General features: G+C 35.6%; 1 protein-coding gene and 1 pseudogene across 1 annotated transcript; one reads left to right on the plus strand and one right to left on the minus strand.

Annotated features, from left to right (window-relative positions):
- Positions 1-8,894: 8,894 nt before the first annotated feature.
- The window catches only part of LOC118653458, a 51,489-nt pseudogene continuing 44,759 nt past the window's right edge, over positions 8,895-15,624 (minus strand).
- On the plus strand, positions 9,192-10,953 carry LOC118654244 (heat shock protein HSP 90-beta-like; the record flags this gene model as incomplete). Its single annotated transcript, XM_036305586.1, is given in 2 exon segments — positions 9,192-9,991; positions 10,228-10,953. Coding segments are annotated over 2 exon segments (1,278 nt in total), but the record flags the coding sequence as incomplete, so codon positions are not given.

Genomic DNA, 15,624 nt, shown 5'->3' on the forward strand with positions numbered 1-15,624 from the left:
TTGTGAGAGGGATGTCTAACTGCCGGTTTAGGGATTGGGCCTAAACTGGCAGTTGGACATCCCCCAAGGGATCCCAGATTGCAGAGGGTGCAGGCTGGGCTACAGGACACCCTTCCCCCCTCCCCCAGTGCATGAATTTTGTGCACCAGGCCTCTAGTTAAGTATGATGTTAGATGTGGGATTTTTGAAAATGTCACTTATTAGATGGAGAAAGTTCCTAGTTTGTTAAGTTTGTAGGTTGTTTGTTTGCTTGTTTTTTAGCATGAATGGGTGTATAGTTTTTATCAAAAGATTTTCCTGTATCTATTGAGATGATTATGTGTTTTATTCTCTTAATACAATATATTACATATTCAAAAAATTAAATACTGTCCAAAATCACATAGATAGTGTCACGGCCTCAAGTAGAACTTGTACATCCTATATTAGAATATAATGCTCTTTGCAGCCTATTTTTTTTGTTGTTGTTGTTAATCCTCACCTGAGGATATTTTTTTCATTGATTTTTAGAGAGCGTGGAAGGGAGGAGGAAACACAGAGAGAGAGAAACATCAATGTGAGAGCGTCACTTCGACTGGTTACCTCTCACACATGCCCTGACCAGGGCTGGGGGATTGAACCTACAACCAAGATACGTGCCTTTGACTGGAATTGAACCTGAGACCCTTCAGTCTTCAGGCCAATGCTCTAACCACTGAGTAAAACTGGCTAAGGCTTTTAAAAAGTGAGTTCCCAATAGTAATAATAATACTAAAAATAATAATAATTTCACTGTGCACTTATTATTATATATTAGGAACTTTGCATATATTAACTCATGTCATTCTCACAACAACACAATTAGGTAAATATTATCACCATACTTAGTTTGCACCTCAATATACCATTGCTGATAATAGGAGAATGAGAATTCAAACCTAGACATTGTAATTTCTGGCTATGAGCCATTAACCACTACACCTTGCTAAAAACACTACCCTAAAAGTTCCATGAAATACTCTGAACAAATATTTTTCATTCTGAGTAAGTATAGGAAAAGAGGTGAATATATTTCTTCTTTTGAAGAAAGTACAATTAGTTTAGCATACTAAAAATCTAAGTTTCTCAATAATGAAATCAATGAACTTTATAGATACTTGTCTAAATTTCTATGGTCATGGAAAATGTGTTTACATTATCTATCTAAGCATCCTGAGAAACACTGTGCTACACCATGCTACTTGATAGGGGATTTAACTTCTAGGAACCACGGACAATAGGTCAACAGAAAATGAAGCTATACCATAGTTATCTATAAAAAGTGAAGAAACCCTTAACCAATTTCAAGTTAAAATGTCATATCAAGACTATGAGGACAGGAATTATCTGTGTGAAACAGGTAACTATGTTCCGCTTATTGATCATTGTGAGCAAAATGAGGGTGACCTGAAAAAAATGAAGTGAAAATGAACACATATAAAAACTCTCTTTTTTTCCAAGCTATTTTACCTTTATTTTGAGGTCAGCAAATGAAATATAACATATGCTTATTACTACTTCAATTAATTGATAGTTAAATTGTTTTTAAAAGATTGTTGCATATTTAGAAATTAACTCCCCACCTCTTCCTAAGTGCATACTTTCTTAGAATGTTTGAATAAAGGTAATTATAAAATTGCAGAAAAATAAGGAGTTCTCAATTTATGATCAATATCAAAACCCCCTCTGCTGTATCCTACCAGGATTTTGTTAAATAGAATAATTAAGTTAAAATTATATCTTTCACCTAAAGAGAACTTGTACAAAAATTTATAAATTTAGATAAACATGTAAGTCATGAAACTCTATAGTTACCCTTGTACAAGTTAGTGTTTTTGTTAGGCATTAGCTTTTCTTGTTCTAGCACTTGGAATAGCAGATTTGGATGCTGAGTGGAATATTACTACCTGTTAATTAGAGACATAATCTGGATATTAAAAAACAACATTTGCCAATTTTCATTAACATTTTAATTGAAAAAAATGCAAACTACTATATAAAAGTGTTTTCTGATTTTTTTAAAAAAAATCTTCTCGATATATAGATTGCTAGAAATTAGAACACTTATTCTTTGAATTGAATCTAGAATTTTATTACAGCTCCATGGTGTTTGCATCCTTGCATGTAATTAGTATTTCTGGGAAAGTAGGAAGTTAGTTTGATTAAGAATTTGATTACCTCTCATTTCTAATGTAAAGGTTTCCTGCTTACTATAGCTTTCCCATCCTCAAGGAAATAAAATTGATACTGTATTGAAAGTCAGAGAGATTCCATCACAACATTTGTGTCACAATGTCTTTTTTTCATTTCTCTATAGATTATCTTCTATGAAAGCAATTAAAAGCAATATATTGAGGCTGATTTCTCTCTTTTCTCCTGTGGATATTAGTCCTGTCACCAGCAGAGATGTGGTTGAGTCAGTCTTCTGGGAGCTAACTTTGTAGACCTCTGAAGATGGTTTTTTAATATAAGGAAATTCAAACATATGTGAACTTGAATAGAAAAAAAATTATATTCTTTCACTAACCTAAGCTTTAGCATCTCCCTAAAATGTGGATGTAAACAACAAATCACAGAAGTAGTAGTCCTCTGACTTTATCACCAATAGCAATAACAGATATATTCAGATTGCATTGCTGTTGTTGCATGAAATATCATGAAATGTCATTTATACACATCATTACCCCAAATTTATGTTAGTTATTTGACTTTGTTATTCAATGGGTTAACAACAAAAGAAGATATATTCTTGTATCACAGTTGTATCATAAATTTAAAAATATTTCACAATTGCATTTCAATATAATTGATTTATTTTCTAATTCTGTTTAATTTTTATGCATTTTAAAGCATCACACTGATGAGAATTCCACAAGCTTCACCAGAGTGCCAAAAGGATCAATAATACAAAATGTATTAAATAACCCCTACTTAGAGAAATAGACTTGTTTCCAAAGGTTAGAAGAAAGGCTTGAATTCAACCTTCCTCAAAGAGCTCGGAAACTATTAAAATCTAAAGCAAATCCCCTGGCATATTATTCATATAAGGTTAGCCTTATTCTCTGAAACAAAAATGATAGGAGAAATTCCAAAAGCACTCCTCACCTGAAGTAACTTGCCTAATTCCAAGGACCCAAAGTGCCCAATGTTAACTTCCAAGTTTCAAGACCAAAGTTCATATTACCTGAGACAAAGCATTATGAAATTCAGTATATTAATATTTTCCTCTAAAAAGAGAGAGTGAATCTGGGTTTTCCCTGGCAGTGTGGCCTTGAAAAAATAACTTTTTCTTTCTTTCTTTTTTTTTCTGATCCTTAATGTTTTCACTAGTATACAAAGTACATCATACTTGTATAATGCACTTTACAGTGTTGATTCTCAGCACCAAAAGAACTTCAACAAAGAATTGGGAGAAATGTCTTGGAAGGAGACCATGTGATCATCAATATGTGTAGGAGAATAAAGAAAAAAGTAAGCCAGCATAAGCTGGATTTGATATGAGTACTCTGTGAATGGAAATACATGAGGCATAATGATATCATAACTTGGTTGCAAAATATACAGGACATGGAAAGGAAAGGAAGGAGGTGAATATAGGGCAGTGACTGTTGCTCCACAGGAGCTTCAGAATGTAGAAAACAATAGATTGTAGAGTGGAAGCTGAATGCTGAAGAACTAAGACATTTGTTACAAAAATAATTGTCAAAAAATGTTTTACTGAGAGATTAATATTAAATCTGATTATAATAAAATCAAGAGGAAAAGCTGAATAAATTAAATATAATAAGGGAGAACTGAGAAATGTTCTATATGATATCAAACTATACATCTTACTCTTCCTACAACATAGCCATGTTCATTCATCCATTCATTCAAAACCAAATTCATTCATTTGAAAATACAAAAATATTATTAAACCCCTACAATGTTTCTTCTTTAATGGATTGCACTTATATGTGAAGATAAATATAACAAAATAATCAATAATATTTTATGGCAAAGATATCAGTTAGGAAACAATTGTGAGTGTGATAACATTGATAGATTAAGATGGTAACAGTAATGATGGAGCAAGCAGGGCAGATGTAAGACACATGGTGGAAATAGAACTGATAAGATTTCCTGTAGGAATGGATGCTCTGGGGAGAGAACAGAGGAAAAGGAAAGGTCAATGATGACTCGAAGATTTCTTCCTTTAGTAACTAAGTGGATGTTGGTATTTATTGAGATGGTGGAGATTGTGAAAGAATTTTTTTTTTTCTTATTTGGTGAGAAGGAATCCATCGTTTCCTTTTAGCCTTCTAATTCTGAGCTGGCTATCAGTCATGCAATTAGACATGCCCAATAAGCCTATGCTTATTCAGGTCTGAGCTCAAATGGCAGATTTTGAATAGAGAGGCCCACATAGTAATAATCACTTTATGAATATATACAGTTATCTAAATTAGTGAGAATGTCTAGGGAGAAAAATATATAGAGGGAAAAATGTCCCAAGACTGAGCCCAGAAAAAGAAAAGGTATCCAAGGACTGAGTCCCATCATATTCAGTCTGAGTAGTGGTGAATTCAGTACAACAGAATGAAAAGAAACCATTAATAATTTTGAAGGGATTATAAGTATCAAAAACATCAAAAGAACATTTCAAAAAGGAAAAGGTCAGCAACTATATTCATAGGAGCATTTTTTTATAGGGACAAATTAGAAACAAATAATCAATAGGAAAATAGATAAATTGTGGTATATTATTAAAATGAGTCTCCAAACATCATTTAAAATTAGTTGACTCACATAGATAAATCTCAGAAATATAAAAAGAAAGTTGTAGAATAAGTTGTGGTATTTTGTCATTTGCTTTCAAATTTTAAGCCTGCAAATCAATGTTATATAATGTTTCTGGATATATACATGTTTGATGAAAGAAAAACAACTATAAATACTAAATTCAGTACAGTGGTTACCTTACTGAAAGAGAAAGGAAAGCAGATGGGAGGGGTGGATTTTAGCTTATTTGTTATTTTTTATTATTTAAAGCAAATATGACAAAATATTAACATTTATCTCATAGAAGTGATGATTACATAAGTTTTGATTATATTACTCTCTTTAGTTTCCTGTATAGTTGAAATATTTTATTATTTAAATAACTAAAATATCGTATTATTTAAATAATAAAAATAGACATTATTATAACAAATATCATTTTATATAAATCATTGTGATCACCCCTGTAGTGAAAGTGCAGAATTCATGTACAAATTTAGAAACTTTTCTTAATTATTTATAATCGTAGTCATCTCTCTAACTCAATATCATTTATCTTTATTTTTTATTAAATTATTGTTGTGACATTGGTTAGTAACATTATATGTTTCAATATCGTTTGTAGAGACATGTATCTGTGGAGTTTTTCTAAAAATTTGACATTGATGTCACTAAAAGCAACTTATTTATAGTCAAAATTATCTACAGTGTGAATAAAGGGTAGCCAGTAATTTGGCAAGTTGGTTAAGTGGAGATAAGTTTTAAAAACTTCTACTATAATACATGTTTGAGAAAGAACTATCAAGATTTATTGATGGGATGGATATTCTGGGGAGGGAACGGAGGAAAAGGAATAGCAAAGATTTGTATTTTTAGTAACTAAGTGGGTGTTAGTGGTATTTACTGAGATGGTGGAAAATGAGGAAGATTTTTTAAAAGAAAACTACTGGGTCTGGAGAGTATTATGCTGAGCGAAATAAGCCAGTCAGAGAAAGGTAAGTATCACATGATCTCACTCATTTGTGGAATCTAATGAACCAAATACACTGATGATCAAAAATAGACCCAGAGTCATAGAAGCATAAACAGACTGTTAAACCTTAGAGGGAAGTCAGGGAAGGGTGGGTGGTAAGAGATCAACCAATGAACTTGTATGCATATACGCATAACCCATAAACACAGACAATGGGGTGGTGAGGTGGGGGGGAGGGGACAGGACCAGGCTGGAAGAGATTAATGGGGGAAAAAGGAAGACCTAAGTAATACTTTCAACAATAAAGATTAAAAGGAAAAAAAAATTACTGTAATCCCTCACTTTTAATATCTTAATTGGATTTTTTAATTTTCTGAATTTAAAATATCTACATAGTATAATAATAACTTCTTTCCTATTCTAATCTTTACATATTTTGTTTTTTGCTTTCTTTCCAGTTTTCACTGACCACAAATTCAGGAACATTGTTTATTTATTTATTTTTAATATATTACTTTATTGATTTCAGAGAGGAAGGGAGAGGGAGAGAGAGATCAATGATGAGAGAGAATCATTGATCGGCTGCCTCCTGCACGCCCCCTACTGGGGGTTGAGCCCACAACCTGGACATGTGCCCTTGGCTGGAAAGGAACCTGGGACTCTTCACTCCGCAGGCTGACACTCTATCCACTGAGCCAAACCGGCTAGGGCAGGAACATTGTTTAGAAATGATTACTTTAACAGAGACTTGTGATATGTTCTAGACAGTAATGGGTGGATTAAGATAAATGTTTGCTTATATTATGGCAATAACCTTCTTTTATGAAACAGAAATTTTATTCTTAGTGTATTTTAATTTTTTTAAATTTAGGCATGATTATTTAGGAAAAGAGAACTTAGCTAAATTTTATATGTTTACTTGAGAGGGCATAAAGAGGAGAAAAATAATAGTCAGGTTTTGAGACAAATCACACTCTGTGGTAAATATAAACATGACTAGAATGTGAATATATAACAGAAAAAGAAAACACAACTAGTAATGGTGAAAACACAATTTAAGACTTTTAAAAAGTGTTTCTAATGTTGCTTTCAATAATATATATATATATATATATATATATATATATATATATATATATATATATATAGTAAAAACCTAAAGAGTTAATCAACTAGAAGGTGTTCAATACATAATAGGAACTACAGGGAATCACAACCTAATGTTACAGTGTCGAAAGCCATTCCTTTGTACCCTCTCAAGAATGATTTTGTGAGTTCTAAAGTCTAAATTTACTACTGTCATTTTCAGCTCCAACAGTTCTTTCATCCTGGACTAGTGATTCATAGGATTTATATGCAAGGAAAATAATAGTCTATGAGAAAATCATGCCCTTTTTTTTAGTGGTAACTAATTAGATTGCCTTAAAAATGTCATATTTTAGAAAAAGAGTCCTAACATACATGTTCCATAAATTCTTTTAATATTATATTAAATAATTAAGCATAATTAATCACAGAGATGATAACACTGGAACAGTTTAACTTTTGGATACAGGTAAAATGTCAGAATATTATTACATTGAAATGAGTACTCCATTCAAGAGGTATGATCTGCGTGTTCAACAAGTTACCCATTTCCTAAATCTTTTCAAACAGTCTACTGTACCCTCAGAAATATATTAGATTTAACTAATATGAATTTTACTGAAATCTAATTCCTTGCCATATATCTATGATGAAATAATGGTGTTATGCCAAAAACTATTTTGATTGATGAGTATTTCTTTCAAATACCACAAATGTGCCACTGAATCTTCCATACTATTTGTCAGCTTTAGAATTCTGATTCCATATTTTTTTTTCTTTAAACATGTGCATCCTACCCTAGCTGGTTTGGCTCAGTGGATAGAGTATCGGCCCATGGACTGAATGGTCCCAGGTTCTATTCCAGTAAAGGGCATGTACCTCAGTTGCAGGCTAGATCCCTGGCCAGGTAAGGTGTGTGTGGGAGGCAACTAACTGATGTGTCTCTCTCACACCAATGTCCCTCTCTGTCTCTCTCCCCTCCCTTCCACTCTCTAAAAATCAATGGAAAACTATCCTGGGGTGAGGATTAATAAAAAATTTTAAAAATAAACATCTAAATCCCTGGTGGAAAGCAGAGCAATTTCATCAAGCTACAGTCGAAATATTCCCTGAGAAATGTTCAACCTCCTTTGTATTAAATTTAAGCTTTCAAAATATAGTAAAAATAAAATCTAAAATCTGCATCTCCTCCTTCTTTAGTATTTATACTCAAGAAGAAGCTGAACATTCATGAAAGACAAATATGTGAATACAAATAAAATCCTGGGTGTTGAGCTTTCACAGTAGAATAAGCACTAGCCTTTGGCCTTAAGGTGCTCATGGTCCAGTGAAGGAGAAAGACATTCCAACAAACCATTACAGCATAAGATGATAGATGCCATAAAATAAATATACACAAATCATCTTAGGGGCACAGAGAAGAGAGTGACTATGTCTTACTGAGAAAATTAGAAAGATTTTTGTAAGGACAGATGTTAAAAATACTCAGAAAGGATCACCTCATAATAATACCCAAGGACTATTTGTTAATTATGTGTTGAATCCCAGGGAGCTGCATTCTGTCATACTGGCAGACAAACCAACACAGTTGAATGCAGGCAGTAGTTTCAAGTGTGGGCCTCCAGCAGACATATTTTGTTCATCTTATTCAGCATTTAAAAAAATATTTTACTGTCTTTAGACATATCATATTTTCAAGTCTGTCATATATACTTTACCACACCATACTGTCTCATATGTAGCCAGGTTTATTCATTTATTTTATTTTTATTTTTAACAGTTGTTTAAGGTTTATTTTTACATGCATACAAGTTTTAAGAAAACAAAAAAAATCAAGATATAGAGTATAACATATCAAATTCAGTCATTCAGAATTATTTCAATGTGTGCATAAACAGTATAAAATACATCTATAAAGTGCATTATGTAACTTGTTTTGAGGTTTCAGAAAGCAGTGTTTTGTTTTAAAATTCTGATACCATCATCATATCATTCAAACAACACATATTTCCAAAGTTAACATGCTTAAAAATAATAACTAAACTAACACATAACTCTAAGATAATCTGATAGATGAGATGCTTTTACTACGATCTTCAAAACAGTGCTGTTCAATTCTTCTACAAAAAGCAAGAAGGTTGCTATAGTTTTTCACCTTCTCAGAAAGTTCATCAGTGTGGGAAGAATGGTGTACAGATGGCCAAATATCAGTGCATCTAGTTCAGTAGGGCTGCTTTTTGAAGGAATATGGTTGTGTTCTCAGTCTTTGAGAAAGCTTGACAGTACTAGTCAACACCTTCTAAAACATGGTCCAAAGTCTTGTTATCCCATCCAATAGCTTTCATCTTACATCACCAAGGAGGAATATGGAGAGTTCTGTAAGAGTCTTACCAATGACTGGGAAGACCACTTGGCAGTCAAGCAATTCTCTGTAGAAGGTCAACTGGAATTCAGGGCATTGCTGTTCATCCCCTGTCAGGCTCCCTTTGACCTCTTTGAGAACAAGAAGAACATCAAACTCTATGTCTGCCGTGTGTTCATAATGGACAGCTGTGATGAGCTGATACCAGAGTATCTCAACTTTATCCGAGGTGTGGTTGACTCTGAGGACATGCCCCTGAACATTTCCCGAGAAATGCTCCAGCAGAGTAAAATCTTGAAGGTCATTCGTAAAAATATTGTTAAGAAGTGCCTTGAGCTCTTCCCTGAGCTGGCAGAAGATAAGGAGAACTATAAGAAATTCTATGAGGCGTTCTCTAAAAACCTAAAGCTTGGAATCCACGAGGACTCGACTAATCCGCTATGCCTTTCTGAGCTTTTGTGCTATCACACCTCCCAGTCTGGAGATGAACTGACCTCTCTCTCAGAATATGTCTCTCGCATGAAGGAGACCCAGAAATCCATCTATTATATCACTGGTGAGAGCAAAGAGCAAGTTGCTAACTCTGCTTTTGTGGAGCGAGTGTGGAAGCGGGGCTTCGAGGTAGTATATATGACAGAGCCTATCTATGATTACTGTGTGCAGCAGCTCAAGGAGTTTGATGGAAAAAGCTTGGACTCAGTTACCAAGGAGGGCCTGGAGCTACCTGAGGATGAAGAGGAGAAAAAGAAAATGGAAGAGAGCAAGGCCAAATTTGAGAACCTCTACAAACTTACGAAAGAAATCTTTTTTTTAAAAAAATATATTTTATTGATTTTCTACAGAGAGGAAGGGAGAGAGATAGAGAGTTAGAAACATCGACGAGAGAGAAACATCGATCAGCTGCCTCCTGCACATCTCCCACTGGGGATATGCCCGCAACCCAGGCACATGCCCTTGACCGGAATCGAACCCGGGACCTTTCAGTCCGCAGACCGACACTCTATCCACTGAGCCAAACCGGTTTCGGCATGAAAGAAATCTTGGATAAGAAGGTTGAGAAGGCGACAATCTCCAATAGGCTTGTGTCTTCACCCTGCTGCATTGTGACCAGCACCTACGGCTAGACAGCTAACATGGAATGTATCATGTAAGCCCAGGCACTTAGGGATAACTCTACAATGGGCTCAATGATGGCCAAAAAGCACCTGGAGATCAACCCTGACCACCCCATTGTGGAGATTCTGCGCCAGAAGGCAGAGGCAGACAAGAATGATAAAGCTGTCAAGGACCTTGTGGTGTTGCTGTTTGAAACTGCACTGCTCTCTTCTGCCTTTTCACTTGAGGATCCCCAGACCCACTCCAACTGCATCTACCGCATGATCAAGCTAGGCCTAGGCATTGATGAAGATGAAGTGACAACAGAAGAACCCAATGCTGCTGTTCCTGATGAGATCCAACCCCTTGAGGGTGATGAGGATGCCTCTCGCATGGAAGAAGTAGACTAGGAGTTTCTACCTGCAGACCTTGTGTCCTTTGTGTAGTCTTCATGGCTCCCTCAGCAGCCCTGCGTGGCCCTAACCCACCTGGTTTCCTCTGATGTTTAGTGGCTTTTCCCCTCTCCTGTCTTTTCCTAAGGCAGGTTACAGTGGCCTCAAGCCCTCTCTTCTCATATTTGACATAATTTTGGATTTTTTATGTATTGTGTTTTTTTTTTTTTATTTTGTTCTGAAATTAAAGTATGCAAAATAAAGAAGATGCTGTTTAAAAACAAAAAAACTATTTTGATAGGTCAAAATATGATTCAGAGGCCAAGCTAAGCAGATCCAAATCTAGCATGTGGGATCTCCCCTACTGTAGCTTCATCATACCATTGACGGCACAACTCTGCAGTCAACAGCATATTGCTGACTAATTCCACGTCGGCTTGAATTTCTGCTTTTTTGGACTTCATCCAATCCCATCACTAACAGAATGGCCCTTGGCTTTAACAAATTGGACTTTTGACCCAAGTTTTGATACTAATTGAATTCCTACATGAATAAAAGTTACTTTACCAGATGGGACATATAGTCTGCATTTGCCTTAAAAACCAATTTGATAGGCAGATTACACATTTGCAAAAAGTGCTGCATAGCAAGAGAAGCTGTATTGTCAGAAAGCAAAATTTGTTCCCCTTTCATTGCTGATGGTACTGTAGCATTTTTAGGAAAGGCTCTGTAGCTGTGACCTGTGAAACGAAGGCTTCCACGACTAGAGACACGTCAGCAGGGCCGCCCTGTGTCCGTGGTTCCTGCTCCTTGTGACCCTCAGCGTCCTGTTCTCCTCCACAACCCCAGCGGCTCCTGGCAGCTAACAGGCCTGGCCCATGCTGACACTGGGACTTACAAAGCCCATCATGAAGGTCTGAGTGAGATTACCTCCAGGTTAGGCCAGGAACTTCTGGCGCTCATTCATTGATTTTACCTTCCTGACCTAAGATTGGTTCCACTGTCATAGTATTTAATCAGTCCTTAACTAAGATTTTATATTTTTTATTTATTTTTCTATTGCTTAAAGTATTACAAAGGGTATTACATATGTGTCCCATTTTTTTTCCGTGACCTTGACAATCCCCTGGCCTCCCCTATCCCCCAGTGTCTTACGTCCATTGGTTATGCTTATATGTATGCATACAAGTCCTTCGGTTGATCTCTTACCCCCCTCCCTCCTGCCCCCCAACCCTCCCCGGCCTTCCCACTGCAGTTTGACAATCTATTTGAGACAGCTCTGCCTCTGTATCTATTATTGTTCATAAGTTTATAATATCTTTATTATCCATGAATGAGTGAGATCATGTGGTATTTTTCCTTCATTGACTGGCTTATTTCACTTAGCATAATGCTCTCCAGTTCCATCCATGCTGTTGCAAATGGTAAGAGTTAGTTCTTTTTTTATAGCAGCATAGTATTGAATTGTGTAGATATATCTCAGTTTTCTAATCCATTCATCTACTGATGGGCACTTAGGCTGTTTCCAGATCTTAGCTATGGTGAATTGTGCTGCTATGAACATATGGGTGCATATATCCTTTCTGATTGGTGTTTCTGGTTTCTTGGGATATATTCCTAGAAGTGGGATAACAGGGTCAAATGGGAGTTCCATTTTTAGTTTTTTGAGGAAACTACATACTGTCTTCACAGTGGCTGCACCAGCCTGCATTCCCACCAGCAGTGCACGAGGGTTCCTTTTTCTCCACATCCTCTCCAGCACTTGTTGTTTGTTGATTGCTTGATGATAGCCAGTCTGACAGGTGTGAGATGGTACCTCCTTGTTGTTTTGATTTGCATCTCTCGGATGATTAGTGACTTGGAGCATGTTTTCATATGTCTCTTGGCTTTCTGAATGTCCGCTTTTGAAAGGTGTCTATTTAGGTCCTTTGCCCATTTTTTGATTGGATTGTTTATCTTCCTTCTGTTAAGTTGTATGAGTTCCCTATAAATTTTGGAGATTAGGCCCTTATCAGATATGTCAATAGCAAAGATGTTTTCCCACGCAGTGGGTTTTCTTGTTGTTTTGTTGATGGTTTCTTTTGCTGTGCAGAAGCTTTTTATTTTGATGTAGTCCCATTTGTTTATTTTCTCTTTAGTTTCCAATGCCCTAGGAGCTGTATCGGTGAAGAAATTGCTTCGGCATATGTCTGAGATTTTGTTGCCTTTGGATTCTTCTAGAATTTTTATGGTTTCTCATTGTACATTTAAGTCCTTTATCCATTTTGAGTTTATTTTTGTGTATGGTGTAAGTTGGTGGTCTAGTTTCATTTTCTTGCATATATCTGTCCAATTTTTCCAACACCATTTATTGAAGAGACTATCTTGACTCCATTGTATGTTCTTGCCTCCTTTGTCAAATATTAATTGAGCTTATTGGTTCGGGCCAGTTTCTGGGCTCTCTATTCTATTCCATTGATCTATATGCATGTTCTTGAGCCAGTACCAGGCAGTTTTGAGAACAGTGGCTTTGTAATACAGCTTGATATATAGTATTGAGATTCCACCTACTTTGTTCTTTCTCAGGATTGCTGCAGCTATTCAGGGTCTTTTTTTATTCCAGATGAATTTTTGGAGAGTTCGTTCTAGATCTGTAAAGTATGCTGTTGGTATTTTAATTGGAAGTGCGTTGAATTTATAGCTTGCTTTGGGAAGTATAGACATTTTAATGATGTTGATTCTACCAATCCATGAATATGGTATGTTCTTCCATCTGTTTATGTCTTCTTCTATCTCTTTTTTCAACGTCCTGAAGTTTTCTGAGTAGAGCTCTTTTACCTCTTTAGTTAAGTTTATTCCTAGGTAGCTTAATTATTTTGGTGAGATGGTAAATGGGATTATTTTTATAATCTCTCTTTCTGAAAGTTCACTATTGGTGTATAGAAATGCCTCAGATTTCTGGGGGTTAATTTTGTATCCTGCTACATTGCCAAATTCATGTATTAAGTCTAGTAGCTTTTTGATGGAGTCTCTAGGGTTTTGTATGTATAATATCATGTTGTCTGCAAATAAGGACAGTTTTACTTCCTCTTTTCCAATTTGGATGCCTTTTATTTCTTCTTCTTGTCTAACTGCAATGGCTAATACTTCCAGTACTATGTAGAACAGGAGTGGTGAGAGTGGGCATCCCTGTCTTGTTCCTTTCTTAGGGGAAATGGTGGTTATTTTTGAACATTGAGTATGATGTTGGCTGTGGGCCTGTCATATATGGCTTTTATTATGTTGAGGTATGATCCTTCAATTCCCACCTTGCTGAGAGTTTTTATCAAAAATGGGTGTTGAATTTTGTCAAACGCTTTTTCTGCATCAATTGATATGACTATGTGGTTTTTTTCTTTGAGTTTGTTTATGTGATGTATCACGTTTATTGATTTGCAGATATTGTACCATCCTTGCATCCCTGGGATAAATCCTACTTGGTCCTGGTGTATGATCTTTGTGATGTACTGCTGGATCAGATTTGCTAAGATTTTGTTGAGGATTTTGGCATCTATGTTCATGAGGGATATTGGCCTGTAATTCTCTTTCATTGTGTTGTCTTTACCTGGTTTTGGTATTAGGGTGATGCTGGCTTCATAGAATGAGCTTGGAAGTGTTCCTTCCTCTTGAATATTTTGTAGTCATCTGAGAAGGATGGGGTTTAATTCTTCCTTGAATGTTTGGTAAAACTCCCCTGTGAAGCCGTCTGGTCCTGGGCTTTTGTTTGCTGGAAGCTTTTTGATGACTGCTTCAATGTCTTCCATAGTTATTGGCCTATTGAGATTTTTGGAATCTTCCTGATTGAGTTTTGGAATGTTGTATTTTTCTAGGAATTTGTCCATTTCCTCCAGGTTGTCTAGTTTGTTGGAGTAGAGTTGTCCATATTATTTTTTAACAATCATTTGTATTTCTGTGGGGTCTGTTGTTATTTCACCTCTATCATTTCTGATTTTGTTTATTTGGGTCCTCTCTCTTTGCTTCTTGGTGAGTCTGGGTAGAGGTTTGTCAATCTTGTTTATCCTTTCAAAGAACCAGCTCTTGGTTTCATTGATTTTCTGTATTGTTGGTTTTTTTTTTTTTTTTTTTTGGTCTTTTTGTCATTTATTTCTGCTCTAATCTTTATTATCTCCATCCTTCTGCTCACTCTGGGGTTTTCTTGTTGCTCTCTTTCTAATTCTTTGAGTTGTAGAGTTAGATGATTTACTACCATTTTTTCTTGTTTGTTGAGATAGGCCTGTAGAGCTATAAACTTCCCTCTCAAGACTGCTTTCATTGCGTCCCATAGGATTTTGATTGTTGTGTTTTCATTGTCATTAGTTTCCAGGATGTTTTTAATTTCTTCTTTGATCTCATTGGTAACCCAATCAATATTTAATAACATGCTATTCAGCTTCCAAGTTTTTGAGTATTTTGTGTTGTTTTTATTGTAGTTTATTTCTAATATTATGCCATCGTGGTCTGAGAAGATGCTTTTTATGATTTCAATCTTCTTGAATGTGGGGAGACTTTGCTTGTGACCCAGTATGTGGTCTATTTTTGAATCTGTCCCATGAGCACTTGAGTAGAATGTATATTCTGCGGCTTTGGGGTGAAGTGTTCTGAAGATGTCTATTAAGTCCATCTGCTCTAGTGAGTCATTTAGGATTGCTGTTTCTTTGCTGAGTTTTTGTCTAGCGGATTTGTCCAGTGATGTCAGTGGTGTATTAAAGTCCTCTACTATGATTATATTGTTGTCCATCTCTCCTTTGATATCTTCCAGGAGTTTTTTTATGTATTTGGGTGCTCCTGCATTGGATGCATTTATGTTTACCAGGAATATATCTTCTTGTTGTATTGATTCCTTTAGTATTATGAAGTGGCCTTCCTTATCTCTTGTTCCTCTTGTTATGGCCTTCACTTTGAGGTCTATTTTGTCCGAT

Source organism: Myotis myotis, unplaced genomic scaffold, assembly GCF_014108235.1.
Source record: "Myotis myotis isolate mMyoMyo1 unplaced genomic scaffold, mMyoMyo1.p scaffold_m19_p_4, whole genome shotgun sequence".
Taxonomy (NCBI): domain Eukaryota; kingdom Metazoa; phylum Chordata; class Mammalia; order Chiroptera; family Vespertilionidae; genus Myotis; species Myotis myotis.